Source organism: Channa argus, chromosome 22 (assembly GCF_033026475.1).
Source record: "Channa argus isolate prfri chromosome 22, Channa argus male v1.0, whole genome shotgun sequence".
Lineage (NCBI taxonomy): Eukaryota > Metazoa > Chordata > Actinopteri > Anabantiformes > Channidae > Channa > Channa argus.
Genome location: NC_090218.1, coordinates 13,397,603 through 13,413,190, shown reverse-complemented (window position 1 = coordinate 13,413,190; position 15,588 = coordinate 13,397,603). Strand labels below are relative to the sequence as shown.

The following is a 15,588-nucleotide window of genomic DNA, read 5'->3' as shown; positions in this document are numbered from 1 at the left end:
CTTTTACACACTGGAGATTGAAAGTTCACAATTTCCTGTATTTCTGAATAAATGTGACCTAAACATGATCAGATAAAACCAGGCAAAGGGAACTGAATTTAACAAACAATGAAAGTCAATTTACTTATTGCAGAAATTGATCACAATGAACCAGACAACACATCTCTGTGTGAGGGATAATCAGTTCATGTGAAGTGGAAATCGGAGTCACGTGATAACAGTCGGCTGAGTCTGGGAGGTCCCGCTTTAATTAAAGATGAGGGTCTGGTCCATTTAGTGATGTTCATTTACATGAATCGACTCTAAAGCCAATTTTACTACTAACTGCTACAACTAATAATATTATTAATAATAAAAATAACAATAATGATAACAAGATCAATAATAATAGTAAATAGCTATAAAATATAGAATAGAGCCAAATGAACAAAACGATGATGATAATAATATTATTAATAATAATCATCATCATTTTGTCCGCATGTTGAGCTTCCGCACTTGTTGTAGAAACGTTGACACGTCTTGTTGCACGTTCAAAGTTTAATAAAGTTACAGACTATGTGCTTTAATTGCCAAGTCCATGTTTGGAAACATGGGGTCTGGCTACTTCCTGAAGTGACTGTAAATCCACCATCCTGTGAAACCGTTTAAACCCTGAATCTGATCATCACACGCTTCACATAGTTCAGTGTCATCCTCAGGTGAGTTTCCACTTGCACTTCCTGTACGCGCGCGGGCTGGGCGGGGCAGCTAATGCACCTTCTGTAGCGCGCCGGAGGGGCGCGCTCAGGTGTGGCTTTGTTTACCTCCCGCTCCGTTCGCCGCTGTGTTGGATACGTGTTCCCTACCTGCTGGTTCCGAACAGGAAACGCTCCCGTCCCGATGCGGCGCTGGGGCTCAATTCTTCTGTGTGTCTAGACGTTTCCGGGACCGTTTTCTGTTTTTTTTGAAAGACTGAGTCGGCACAATGCAAGATGTTCAGCGGATCAATGACACCTGCAGGAACGGTGAGTTTTCCTCTCAGTCCGTCTGTCCTCCCCGTTTCATGGTCCACATTTAGTTAAATACTACAACTATGTACTTGTGCTTTTGTTCTCAGCGTTTAAATACTGGGCTTAAATCAGTCAGTCAGTTCGTAATTCACTGTGGACACGGTTCAGTATTGGGGGGCTGGACACTGTGGACACTGTGGATCTTGTCCAAAGTAACTTTATTTTTTAATGAAATTAAATTAATTAAAACCCAATTAAATCCTTCTTCAGTGTATTTTTGAAGCTTCAGACGTGAACTTCCACATATCTCCGGGGAATAAACTGTGTTGGTGAATTGGGTGAAATGGGCTTTTAACAGGTCCATAAGTATTTGGTCAGTGACAGGATTTAATCGCTGTCAGTGACTGTCTCGTCCAGTATGTCACCTGTTGCCAGACAGAAGTGAGATTGTGTGATGTCATGCACAAAAGTGAGTGAGTGTGTGTGTGTGAGTGTGTGCGTTGGGAGGCGTTGTTTCCTAATACTAACTGTTAGTGGGTAATGTTCCTGTATTTTACCATAACCAGGACCTGACATCCTCATGTTTCTGCCCTAAACAAACCAGCTTGTGAATCTTGTGACTTTGAAGTGTTCTGATGCCATGACACATGTCCCCATGTTTATTGTTGCTGGACAAAATGTTGTGATAAATATTATTGATATTTTAGGACCATTTGAGATTTTAACTCTTAATTTGAAGGAATATTCAGACAGAGGAAGTGAAGTCAACAATGTAATTGTTCTAAATAAATATATGTAAATCACAAACCTAATGAAAGACCAACATGAAACATCTGGGAGTGAAGAGAGTCACTTGCCCAACAGATAAAGATCAGGACTGTCACAAAGTATTTGGACACTCCAAAGGTTTTCTGGAGATTGAGGCGGTTTGATGAGTCACAAAAAAAGAAGATGGCTGCCATTTTGCCAACATTGCAAACAATGGTATCTCGCATTTTAGACTGTGTTACAACAAACGGTTGTGTGGATCCTGTGAGAGCGTTGGTTGGAATATTTTACATCCCCCTGGGGTCCGTGAATTTAATTGTTTGTGACACAATTTGTCCAGTGTTTTGAACCTGGTCCTTAAACTAAACCTAGTTCACACTGTTTTACTTCAGATCTGGTGTGTCACTGTCTAAATATTTATGGGCCTGACTGGCTGTGGTTCACTGAACTGTGAATTTCCTTTCTGTGTGTTAAAACAGACAATTAGACAACAACAGTGTCTGGACTTGGTCTATTGCAGTCTTTCCAGCAGTTAACTTGTTGTAATAAAACCTGAACACACCAGGACAAAAAAAACTTTGTGGTTCTCTAGAGAAAACATGTGGACTTGAGGGTCTGGCCAGGTTAAGTCCACGTCGATGTTGTTGGACTGTGGAAACTATGAACGTGGGTGTAACAGAGCACACACAGATCAGGTTTTTAAAGTTTGAATCATTCATGAAGGGAGGGCTTGATGGTGTTAGAAAGCAGGTATGATGTCCGGTGGCTCAGTTTAACCCCTGCATTGTCCCTGCTTCAGTTCTCAGAGTTTCAGAGAGCAACATGGTTCTTCCTGTTATTTGTTTCCATCTATTTACTGCAGTTTTCCTATGACGACGTCTCTGTGTTGATTTGTGGGTTAAACTGCTCATTCACCTGAAATTCACTCAGTCCAGACAGGACCCTTTGTCCCATAAAGCCTCACCGTGCTGGTGGTTTCTGTAGCTGTGGGTCAGAGCTTCCTCATAGAACAGCTCCTCTGTTTCCTGTTGGGGTTGTAGTTCTCAACAACTTCAGCCTTCTGCATCATCCTTCATCCTTTTTCTCTGCAGGTTTCTTCTGTGCTGTCCTGGACTCCAGCTCCGTTCATGGTTCTGTGTGTGGTCACAAGCAGAGATCAGTCATTGATCAGTGTCTTTGCTGTCGTCTTAGGTGGACGCCGATTTTTAGTGTAAGCGCCCACAGAATCAAATCATCTCCGTTACTTTCACAGTTTGCCTGCCGACTGTTGGAAAGCCTCAGTACATGGGTCCACTTACTTTTTCCTGTAAAAGTCTTACCATGATTATGTTTGAAATGGATATGACATTGAGTCATAAATGTTTCTTACCCAGTTGTTAATGTTTATTTAAGTCACAATTTCTAATACTTTTGTCAAAATAATTCAGCACTAATTTCTTGTTAATCGCAGAGAAAATGTTTGATGTGAATAATTACATATGAAATCCCCCCTGTTCACTGAATGGTTAGAAATAGACTGGTTGAACTTGAGTTCACCTGTACTTGGGACAGGAACTCTCCAGGTAACACACTCAACCTGAGCAGTCAGTGTTTGTACTCCAAGCTGTTCACACAGGTCGTTAATATTTATGATGACATTTATCATTCTTCCTCAACACCCTTACATGCATATCCCAGCATGCAATGCAGTGCCTCATAACAGAAAATGGGAAAGCTTATCAGTGGGATAGTTTTCAGGTTCACTAACATCAGCTGTTTGTTGTCTTTGAGCATTTAATGAGCTTTCTATCAGGGGGAGATGGTGCTGTAGTTGCCACCGTCCCTCACCATCCTTCAACCACGCCCCTTTCCCCCAATGTTTTTTCTTCCCAGTCACTCTCAGCTCAAACAGAAACATTATTTTGTCTCTATCTGCTGTTCGTTAACAGTTATCAAAGTCTCAGTGTTGACAGTGTCAATATTGAGCTGCTCTGCTAAAGCTCCTGTCCACATGTTGGTCAAACCAGTGTTACACAACACACCGATCGGGGGGAGGAGCTCAGTCCCTGCCCTCATGCAAACACAGGTTAAAAACATACTAAATTACAGCTAAACCAGATCTGCCACTGTGTTAATGTCACTCTCTTATTACTGATGCACAAAGCCGAGAGGCTGTGAAAGCTTAATGATCAGAGTCTTTTAGAACTGGGTTTCTGGGTCAGCTCGAGTCTTCTCTGCGGTTGTAAACAGCAGACAAGCAAATACTTGCAGATGAGGTCAAATTGTATACAAAACCTCCAGGTCAGGCTGACGGATCAGCTCCGAATGATGGGATCAACTCTATGGAGGTTATTCTACTGATTCAAACAACCACAGAATCCCAGAAGATATGATGCACAGAAAAATATTTAATTGAATTGAATTGAATTTAATAAAAAATGTTTAATATACAATAATTCTAAGATGAAAAGTGTGAGTGGGTGGGAACTAACATGCTCTGACCCTGCTTCATGACAGTGAAGTTTACCTGAGATCTTGGTTTGTTTGGCTAAAATGTCTGTGTACTGTTCAGGTTCGATGGAAATGAGAAGAAGCTTTGGTTCTGGATGCACAGCAGAAATTTAAATGGTCTCTAAACCGACAGGACTTCTTCTGGAGCCTCCTGGTTTCTTCTCTGTCTGTGCCTGTGTCTCAGACTAAACAGATTTGTTTTTAAAGTAATGCAAACACCCAAATTACAAGTTATGTGATACCTAGTCTGAACTTAACAGCTAGTTCAGGTCTGAGGTGGACTTACTCGACCTAACTAACCCAGGTGGACTTCAGGCCACAAAATGGCTCAGACAAACCCAGAACACGTGAGAGCGTTTTTCATGTGTCTCTGCAGGTTCTGTGGTGACGCTGTGGTGTGGCTCTCAGTCTACAGTGTGTGTGGTCACTGGAGATCCAAACCTGTTCTACACACACCTGAACAACACCACTCAGGGCACAGGTAAAGACACACAAGGCCCAAAGCTTAAACATCTTTTAAAGGATTTGATTTCAGTCTGGAGCAATTAAAGTATGTGTGAGCAAGTATCAGTGCATTTATCAGAGCACCACACTGCTCACAATGTCCATCATCACAGTTGAAGCTTTTTGGCTTTTGAAGTGGACATTTTAATTGATAACTAAATTGGGGGTCGTAAAATAGGTCAACAAAAGAAAGCTAAACTTAAAATTTACAGTTTATTAACATTTCAATTTACATACAAAAAACAAAACAGAATAACGCAACAAGAAAAGTTTAAGTAATGACAATATAAACTTAAATAAGATGTGCTGCTTCCTTTTAGTTATGACAGCTTATAAACTTATTAGTGAAATTAAGGTTGAGTAAAAATGAATTTCGGATGCGGCCACAACAGACTTTTAGAAGAGATTAAAATCACCTTTTCAAATTTTTGAGGACTTTTCAAAAACCAAAGGTACTTTATTATTGTTGTTTATATGAATGACTGAATGAATGAATCATAAAATATAAAGAAAAATGTTCAGATCTGCCTGAACAGACACAACAACATGAGTGTTTCAGGATGAGAGCGGATCTGAGACCATGTCTGTCTGCTCTAGTTATTTTCTGTACGAGCGGCTGTGATGAATCAAAAAGCAGCACATGTCCTGACCCTTGGTAGGAACAACAGGATCAGGACATGACACACATTTGCAGCGACCACTATTGAATCCTTAATAGACTTTAAAGAATTTATTTTCAATTTATTTTCTGAATTTATGAACTTAGGACTTCGTTGTTTCTGAGTAGCTCAGGTCTCTTTTATGGATTTAATGTCAGAAAATAGTAAAATTCATTGAACAAAATCTCAAACTGGAAACCAGTGACATTTATGGACAACAAAAAACAAACCAAACTATGACTAATAGAATAATAAACTCAGCACCAAACTATATTTTGAACAGAAATGCATCAAGTTTAAATGTGGCAGCGACCCACATGATTTCTCTGTGATCAGCTGAGATCAACTGATCTCATCACTTCCACAGGAACCTAACCAGCAACCATTGTCTCTGTGTGCTCTCTTGTGTTCTGTTGCTTTCACCTTCTTTCTCCAACTTCCTGAAACCACGTTTCCAGGATGTGAAACTACTTTCAGGTACTTTCAGAGAGTTACCGGCTTCTTTGTAGCATGATAGCCTGTGGGGTGGAGTTTCTATTATCAGGAGCTATTTTTGCAGCCTTAGGAGCAGCAGCTACTCCATTTACCCAGCATGCAACATAAGCAGTCATTCCAATAATCACACCTTTCTTAAAATCTGTATCCTGTAGAATATAGGGTACACACGCGCATTGATGATACAGTACCAGTTCACAGCAGGAATAAGGTCTGACCAGTCCACCTGTGGTAGCCTCAGTCATTCAGATGAAAAACACAAGTCAGGTTCTTTAAAGCTGAGCTTTGGGAAGTTTAGCGTTCCAGGTGAAGTCTCTTATGTGCATGTCTGCATATTATGTACAGCTGTAAGTTCTGAGGGTTTTTTAATGTAAAGAAACCAACTATTAAAAAGAGGTTACATAATCAACAGTGATTATTTCTTTTGGCTATAAAATCACGGAAATATTCAGTTTACTTAAAAAAGGAGAATCCAGTTTTTATTTTTGAGATGATACAAAAGATAAATATTTATTCCATGCAACATATTACATTACATATTACAATACTAAAAGTATTACTATTACTAAAAGTAATAGTAAAACTTCCTCTGCCTCCTCATGTGATAACTGTGTGTTGTTCTTTGTTCCACATGACAGAAAACTGGATCTGATTGGTCTGTGTGTTGTAATCAGTAAAACCGGTTTTCCCACACTGATGAAGCTGAACACAACATGTACGCACCTCCCACACACTCACTGACCCAGTGTTTGTCTCCAGATGTGCGGACGAACACAATGTACAACCTGTGGCTGGGCCTGAGTCTGGCCCTGCTGTCGGCCTTCCTGATTGGTGGGAGCGTCATGCTCAAGAAGAAAGCTCTGCTCCGATTGGCCGGGAACGGACACACCAGAGCAGGTCAGCAGAGCTGGATCTCAAAGAAAGCGGTCTCGCTCACACCTGATGTATTTGTACCCCAGGTGTGGTGTTCACAGCCACAAGCCAACATGACTTTTTATGTGAAATCTGACGTGTGTGTGTGTGTGTGTGTGTGTGTGTGTAGGTGATGGAGGCCACGGATACCTGAAGGACTGGCTGTGGTGGGGAGGCCTGTTAACAAGTAAGAACTGTGAACAGTGAGAATTACAAATCGGGCATTTCTCCTCTTTTGCCTTCAGTAAAGCTGCTATAAATGAAAAATGATGAGTTAGATGATCACAGGAACAGGTCGGTTTCATCCTTGCAGAACCATAAATGTCTCAAACACGTTTTATCTTAATCTGTCAAGTTGCCATTAAGATAAATGGTCTAAGCTTGTGTAACTCTGTTCTACCTCGTGTTTGCCTGAAGCTTCACACTCACACTGATGACCATGCAGGGCACCTAATAAAAATGATACATCCCTATCCCTAAAACAAACAAGGTCCAGAGAGAAAGTTAAATAATAACACGTACACCATAGAGGCCTTCAAAACGTGTCCCTCATTCTTAAGAGATAATTTTTTTCTTTTTTTAATTTTTGGTCATTTTTTCATTTTAACCTGCACCATGAATAAGTTCCAGTTTTTTAATTACAGGCTGAGCTCACTCAGAAGTAACATGATCTCCAGTTTGGAAGTTGTCTAAACCTGCTGCCTGATCATGAATATTTCTAAAGTTGCAGTAAATAATAAATGGAATTTGTGGAATAACTGTCAACAGTGACTGCTAACTGTCATTCTTTTCCACATAGTGACAAATGAATTAAAAACAAATAAGTAATAAGATTAGAAACAGGCCTAACTGGACATTTGCTATTTGATTAACTCATTCCAGCCTGAATAGAAAATCAATAACAAATGATCAATAAATGCAGACTCTGTGCTCCTGAGCAGTGACATGACAAATGGTAAATATGCAGATGCTTGCGAAAGTGCGGAGATGATCGACATTCCCATCTTTGTTTGGCAGTAACACAGACTTATTAGTAAAAACTACAAACTCCAAGGTAGAGAGCACCTGTAGATACATCTGTCCTCAAAAAGAACTGTTTGACAGGCAGCAGGTGAAGCACAAGGCATTTTTCACATAGTTCAAAGTTCAAAGAGTTCAGAAACAAAATGAATCAAGTACATTAAATACATGTCTCAGATGTAGAGACATTACAGTGGAATGGTGAGGGACATACAGTAAGTTCAGCAGCAACCATTTACAGATAGAAAGGACAGATGGGAGGCTTGGTCCAGTCGCACTCACATCAGGTCAACAGTTTCTGTCTCTGAATGGACACTGAAATAAAATCAGTGGAAGATGAAACGAGCATCAATTGTGTTAATTGTTAGATGTTACTAATGATGTTATCAGTGGTTTTTAATCTGATGACTAACCTTCATTTTAATGACCCAACCCCCTCCCCAAAAACGCACACACACACACTCTGCAGTGGGAGCTGGAGAGGCCTGTAACTTCGTCGCCTACATGTTTGCTCCGGCCACGCTGGTGACTCCTCTGGGTGCTCTGAGCGTCCTAATCAGGTACCTGTGGGTGTTAGAGTCTCTCTACAGAGGCTGTAATGGGATACATTTTCTGTTGGTGATGACGTGTTTCAGGGGAGTTTAAAGCTTGGTAACTTTGGATCAGAGGATTATGGTGTGTGTTAATAAAGGATTTGCCGTGTGTGTGTTGCAGTGCAGTTCTGGCCTCCTACCTGCTGGGGGAGATGTTGAACTTGCTGGGGAAGCTCGGATGCTTCCTGTGTGTGCTGGGCAGCATATTGTTGGTTATCCATGCGCCAGAGGAACAGGAAGTGACATCACTGAAGGATATGACCAATAAGCTGCTGGAGCCTGGTGAGAGTTTCATAGCAACTGGATAGTGAGTTCAAACATGGAGACATTGGCTGATGTGATTACATGTTATCAGTTTATTAGGTACACCGAGCTATGATGATATTTTCATTTAGCCAGATCTTCTTTACGCTGCTAGTTGGTCAAATTAATAGAAACACCTCTCTGTTTGTATCTTCTACAAAGTATCTTTCATGAATGTTTTCCTTGACTTAGGCTTCCTGGTGTATGCGTCGGTTGTGTTAATGCTGTGTGCGGTGCTCATCCTGTATGCCTGTCCTCGCTTTGGTCGAACCAACATCCTCATCTACATCAGCATCTGCTCGCTGCTCGGAGCCTTCACCGTCTCTGCGGTGAAAGGTCTCGCTATCGCCATCAACACTGGTAAGACAGACAAATGCAGAGTTTTATATCCATTTTAATATTCACAGAATCGAGATGATGTTAACATTTAATCCAAAACTCTGTGATCAGTCAAGACTGTTCTTGTCCTTGTGTGAGGAGGTGGATACTGATAAACAAACATGGACTGCACATCATCAAGTGCTATTTCTACTTTTTAAAATTACTATGATACATGATCACACCCAGACTTTACTTTTAGAAGTAGCTCTGCTGGACCAGCAGAGGGTGGTTTTAAAATGAGCTTGACCAGTTTGATCGTGAACTAAACAAAATCTGAACACACGCCTGCAGCTGACAAGCTCATTCAGTCCCGTGTTAGTTGCTCAGTGATGCACTTGCCCAAAAACAAATCCTCATTTTTTTTTTAGGGTTTATCACATTTCCATGCCTTTCGGCTCCACGCACACAACGAATGAGGGAAAGTAAAATATTCCTACTGCTGTTTCCAAATATAACTGCACTGAATGAATCCCAATCTGACAAGAAGGAGTGGATTCTCCAGGTTTGTCACACTCATTTTATACTAGTCGCTTTTTAAATGATGATCTGTGGATCCTGAGGGCTCGAGGTGAGGCAGCAGTGGAACCTGAAACCAGTGAGGCAGCATCACCTGTCTGAGTTCTTCTTATTTAAATAACTTTATATTTTTTACTCTTAACTTTTTACCGGTGTACCGCAGGATTCAGTACTTGGTCCTCTTCATTTTTCCATCTATACTACATCCCTGGGTTCTATCATCCACTCACTTGGCCTTTCCTATCACTGCTGTGCTGACGACTCACAGCTCTTCCTGTCCTTTTCACCAAACCAATCCACTGTCTCATCCCGCATTTCTGCCGGTCTCTCCGAGATCTGTGCTTGGGTGAGAGAGAGAGACGTCTTCAGCTCAACCTCTCCAAGACCAAAGTTCTGGTCTTCTAAGCCAGACCTCCGGCACAACACAACATCAGCAGCAACATTGGATCTACAGTGACTGTCCCCATTAAGTCAGACAGAAATCTTGGGGTCATCATCAACAAATAATTGAGCTGCAGATTTGCCCTCTACAACTTTTTCTTGCCTACAGGGTAATCAGCTTAACAGCCTCTGCTATAATCCCTCTCATCCGCTGCGCTCTGCCAATGAACGTTGTCTGGTGGTCCTGGCACCACACAGAATACACCAAGCAAAACTGTTCATCTCAGCGATCCTACGATGGTGGAATGAGCTACCAAACTCCTCATGCTCAGCAAACTCACTCACAATATTCAAAGAACTGTTGAAAATAGTTAAAATCTATTAAAAAGTATAAATAAAATGTCCCTTCCTTCTTGCATCTCGTGAAATGTAAAAGTTATTCTGATAGGACTTTGCTTTGATGTTTTCTCCTTGACTTAGATTTTTGCTGCCTTGTACCTCACTTATAAGTCGCTTTGGATAAAAGCGTCTGCTAAATGACTAAATGTCAATTTAAATAATTTCCGCCAATATATAACCTTCAGTTAACGTGCAGACTCAACACACACGGTGGAGAAGCCTGACACCTCAATAAATTTAGAGCGAAATTATCTCACAGTGATGTGTATTTATTGAAACAAATGTAGTCATTAGGCAAAAACGTGCTGCTCTGCTCTGTCTGCAGGTAAGATCATCTGCTCAGCCGCTGCACTCAGCTGTGTGTACACACACTTGCATGTGTCACTTCACTCTGCGACTCCAAGCTGAGAAGAATAGAGTCACACACTTCTGAAATATACCCAAAGACCTTCTTCCTTCATTCTGCTCAAACAGAGCTGTACTGAGTGCATTGTCAGCTTTCATTAACTTGTCCTCGTCTCTGTCTCTGTGTAGCACTTCATGATATTTCAGTGTTTGCTAATCCTCTCACCTGGATCCTGCTGCTGACGCTCATCTTTTCCATTGTTACTCAGGTAAGAGTTTTATTTTTTGTCTGACACTGAGGTGGCTGCAGTAAATCTGCAGTTTACAGCCACTGTCTACACTCTTTGACTGTTTCTGTAGTTCCAGAAAATCCAACAGAGTAATGCATCTTCACTCCAGAGGATCCTTTTTATCACTCTGTCCACAGCAAAACACCCTTTACAGGGTGGCGTTTTCATCCCTTATAAAATCACACTTCCTGTCTTACCCTCACCAATATGTCTGTGTCACTCTCTGAAGGTGAACTACCTGAACAAGTCTCTGGACACCTTCAACACCCTGATGGTCTATCCCATCTACTACGTCCTCTTCACCTCGGTGGTCCTGACCACCTGCATCATCCTCTTTCAGGAGTGGAGGAGCATGGCGGTTGTGGACGTGGTGACGACGCTGGGAGCCTTCCTGGTCATCGTGGTGGGCGTAGCCATGTTGCACCTGTTTAAAGAGCTGCAGGTTATTGGCCACACATCATCCACAGTAATGTCTGTTTTTAGCTAAAAGTTCAATAGTTGCTCCACCTGTAGTTACTGATGACAGACACGTGGTCACACTTTGGTTCAGAGTGAAATTTGCTGGTGGATCGATAGCCGTGACATTTGACTTGGATACTGGAGACTTTACATCTATCGTAAGACCAATAGGTTGTAATTCTTCTCGTTTCCCTCCCCGTTTTCTAACGGGGTCTAATGTCACCAGGCACAAATTGCAGTTCACTTATACACACTGTCCTCTACAGTGTCCTGGTCCTACAGGTCCTACGTTCTCATGCAGCTCTGTAGCCAGTGGCTGGTGATATAAGACAACGCGTGAAAGGAGACAAATCATGAGCTGTGTCATCAACAACAGAAATGTGCATTATGTTAGAATCATTTCTTTCCTTTGTGTTAATGTAGGTGACGCTGAAGGAGCTGACCAATCAGCTGTCTCAGCCAGTGGAGAGGGAGGGACTTGCAGAACAGATTTCAGCCAATGGACAAGCAGCAGCAGGATGGGGTAGAGGAGGAGGAGAAAGCGTAAGTAGGAATCAGAAAGAGGATAAATACGGACTGATGGACAACATGGTGATAGAGAGTCTTCCTCCTATGAGAGAGGAAGGACCAAGAGTCTTCATCATCAGCTAAAGAAAGACAGAAGGGGGACGGACTCAGGTTTGTGAGGACGGGACTCATTCTTGCTCTGACTGATTCTCTTAAGTCTTGTGCACTTTGTTTTAAAAATTCAGGCCTTTAGTTTGACACCACTTCACCACTGAGGTCCATTACAGAAAATATCCCTGTGAACACACTGTGCAGCTGTCAGGGAAAATACTCCACACCGATAACACGTCATGTATCTAGGATGTTGGATAGATGTAAATCTGACTAAGACTCCTTTCAAGTCCTGCATCCTTTGAAGGCTGCATTTGACAACCAGTTGTGTCACAGCATTGCAACATGACTGTACCGTTTCAAAGACGTCCATATTTACCTAAAGGAGGTGGCCCAGTCAATCACAAGATCCTTTGACCATAGTTGCGACAGCGCCCACAGAGTAGAATACAAATGCTCCAAACACAAGCGGCCTTAAAACTTCAGTTATGTGATGTTAGGGATGTTACTTAGTTAGCTACAAAGACCATGTGTCACAGTCTCTGGAGGATGCAGCTCCTGAATTGAGACACAGTTTATGTTAATCCACTAACCATAAAAATCCGCTATCCCCTCTCTGCTACACCTTCACTGCCTCATTTGCTGTGACGTCTCTAAGACATAATGTTAATTAGCAGCTTTGTGTATTTTTTTTAATTCAGCATTTAAAGGATTAAGGCGTTTCTCCAGTGTTTTATTGTTTTACTGTCAAGAAATCCCAGGTGAAGACTAAGCAGCATTTAGGTGGTCTGGGTCTGGGTCTCCCTGACTCTCTCTGTTGTGTCTCTACATCCTCACGTTACATGAGGCAGATTCTTATCTTCAGAGAAGTTTTTGAATGATCTGATAAGTGAAGCTGCAGACAGACGGTTGAAGTTACATTTATTGATCATTGGATCTCAGGCAGGTTTGTGTTTATTTATGGATGTTTATTCTCTGGGATTGTGCTAAAAAATTTGTAAGTCACACAGAATTTAGAAATATTTCATCTCTTTAAGCTCAGATTTGAAAGTATTAAGTCAAATGAAATGGGATATGTGAAAAGAAGGTGGTTACAGGAGCCAGTAAAACCCAGGAGAAACACTTTAATGTCGAGGTGATTTCATGCAGTGCTGACTCTTGTCTGATTGACGAAAAGAATTATTTGTAGACAAGAATAAGCGGCTAATTCATATTGATTCCCAACTTCTATAACCAAATCTGTTGCTCTGTTGAAGGTTTTTCTGGCTCAGGTCAAGAAATTTGTCATCTTTTCATGGGGTTTGTTGATGGTACAAACACCAGACTGCTGGTTGTCACTGAGAAGTGGATAATGTTTCTGAAGCACTTTATTCCAGTTTAATGATCATAATGACTTAGAGTGTAGGATTTTACTTTAATCTCACCTCGGACGAAATGTTTCTGCAGATTATATTTTTCTTTTGCTCAGTGTTAAAATGTTTTCACTGTATTCAGTCTCAATGAGGAAGAACTTAGATGTTTCCCTCCATTTTTTTTTTTTTTACTTCCATTACTGATTCAATATTTTCTCACTTCTTTTGTGACAAACAGCTGGAGGTCCATCAGCCAGCAGAAGAAGTTTGGCATTGTCAAACAGAGCAGTTTGCTTGTATTTTACTGAAGGGTTTAAAACAATTCAGGGGTTTTGATTTGTTTTTTTTTAAGCTCTGTGATAGTTTTAATGTCTTTTAATTTGAAGCCCTGGTGTTTAAACAGTTGTTTCCTCTCTGCTGATGACTGGAGTCTGTGACGCAGCCTGACAACGCACACTCTGTATGACGCTGCCTGTTATTCAGTCTGTTCTACAACTTTCTTACCTCTAAGGGGGAAATATGGCGTTCACAAAAGAGAAACAAATGTGAACATAAAACATAATGAAGTACAGCAAACATATCCAACCTCCCAAGTGAGGAGCAGTTGGTTTTCTAAACCAGTGGGTCTAAGCCAGATTAATAAAGCTGAAGTCACATGTCATCTTTGGCCTGTAACTGACCCAATTAAATCTAAACGTGAGGTACTAAGATTTGTGGAGGTTCTGTCCTCTGTCCTTGTAGTTAAAACTGTTGGCACACCCAACTTTGCTTTGTCTTGTTTGTCTAGGTGGGTGAGATCCAGTGTTTGCTCTTATTGAACAGTATATATGTAGGGTTTGACTGGTTTTGTAGCTTATCAGTTGCTGCAGATGTGGGTTAGCTGGCTCAGTAGGCCCTTATCACGCATTAGACAATCTAAAGACTACAATAATTATCTTGTAGTGTAGCAGCTGTAGGCACAAAAACAGCTTGGGTAATTTTAGTAGCAGGGTAATAAGTGTCACTTTGCAGCAGGAAACAAACAGTTTTTTCTTGTTTGAAAATCCTGTGTTTCTTCATCCATTTGTCCACTCTGGCCTTCTTTACTACATAGGTCAATTTGCCCCCTTCTGATTGTTGTAGTGATGCTGATTGTTCAGTTCTCAATGTCAAACGCTGTCTGTTCTTGTCCTGTTTGGTTTGCTTCTCCAAACCAGAGCAGTGGAAAGAGGACACATTCTTAACCCTATAGTACTGCTTTTCTCTGTGCAGGATGTAACTTTTCCCATCCTGACCTGTGTCCTTTTGGTCAGGAAGCTGAAGAACCACTGACAGGTGGAGGGGGGCACAGAGAGCTGGCAGAGTTTGGAGGAAAGGATTTCTGGAATGATAGCATTGAGTGCTGAGCTAAAATCCAACAGAAGGTCTCCATATGTCCCAGGGCTTTTGAGGTGTTTCAGGAAATAATGTAGTCCCATGTTAACAGCATCGTGTACTGACCTGTTTGCTCTGTTGGCAAACTGCAGTGGGTCTAGCAAGGTCCCTGTGATAGAATATTTTTAAGGGACTGGAATCAGGATTGAATGCTTGAAGGTGGAGGGGACTTCACACAGCTCCAGTGACGTGTTGAAGATTGGGGCCAGTTGGTCAGTACAGGCCTTCAGACAGGAGAGGCCAACTTTACCTGGATCTGCAGACTCTGTCTGACAGAGTCAGTTCACCTCCTTTTTACATATCCTCTTTGTATCCAGGGTGTCTGGAGGGGGAGCTGGGGAAGGGAGTGCACTCTATGCGTTTTGCGGTGGATGCAGTGGGGTGACAAGGTTTTGGTGGAGTTGTCTTTCAAACCTGCAGTAAAATGCGTTCAGACTGTCAGATCTTTGTTCTCCTCCGCAGGTGGGGGAGGCTCCCTGGAACTCGTAATGTCCCCTTAAGGCTGTCCACAATGCTGTGGCTTCACCACTGTTTGGTGGTGATGGACATGGTAATTTCTTAGGGTTCACTATGCCACTTCAGTCCAGGCTTTCTATCCTGTGTTGGCCCCAGTATAAGACGGTCGGTCCCCCTTTTCCTTCGGCTCTTTGTAGCAACATAATATAGATTTTCCCACCACACTTTCAATCCATAGACAA

General features: G+C 41.7%; 1 protein-coding gene across 3 annotated transcripts; it reads left to right on the top strand.

Annotated features, from left to right (window-relative positions):
• The first annotated feature begins 772 nt into the window (after positions 1-772).
• nipal4 (NIPA like domain containing 4) lies at positions 773-15,361 on the top strand. Of its 3 annotated transcripts, XM_067492661.1 has the most exons (11): positions 774-1,007; positions 2,852-2,970; positions 4,627-4,731; positions 6,668-6,805; positions 6,951-7,007; positions 8,310-8,400; positions 8,555-8,715; positions 8,929-9,096; positions 10,948-11,027; positions 11,278-11,490; positions 11,931-15,361. In XM_067492661.1, exons 4-11 carry the CDS (start codon positions 6,685-6,687, stop codon positions 12,156-12,158), a joined length of 1,119 nt encoding a protein of 372 aa, XP_067348762.1. In that variant the 5' UTR covers positions 774-1,007; positions 2,852-2,970; positions 4,627-4,731; positions 6,668-6,684; the 3' UTR covers positions 12,159-15,361. The 3 variants fall into 3 exon arrangements, with proteins under 3 accessions (XP_067348760.1, XP_067348761.1, XP_067348762.1); XM_067492659.1 differs by lacking the exon at positions 2,852-2,970 and having other exon boundaries at positions 773-1,007; XM_067492660.1 differs by lacking the exons at positions 2,852-2,970; positions 4,627-4,731 and having other exon boundaries at positions 773-1,007.
• The last annotated feature ends 227 nt before the right edge of the window (positions 15,362-15,588 follow it).

Bases quoted from the DNA above. Each gene is read 5' to 3' on its own strand.
- nipal4 (XM_067492659.1), top strand. From the start codon at position 968: ATGCAAGATGTTCAGCGGATCAATGACACCTGCAGGAACG. The intron at 8,716-8,928 runs GTGAGAGTTTCA...TCCTTGACTTAG, and splicing joins CAATAAGCTGCTGGAGCCTG to GCTTCCTGGTGTATGCGTCG. The intron at 11,491-11,930 runs GTTATTGGCCAC...GTGTTAATGTAG, and splicing joins ACCTGTTTAAAGAGCTGCAG to GTGACGCTGAAGGAGCTGAC.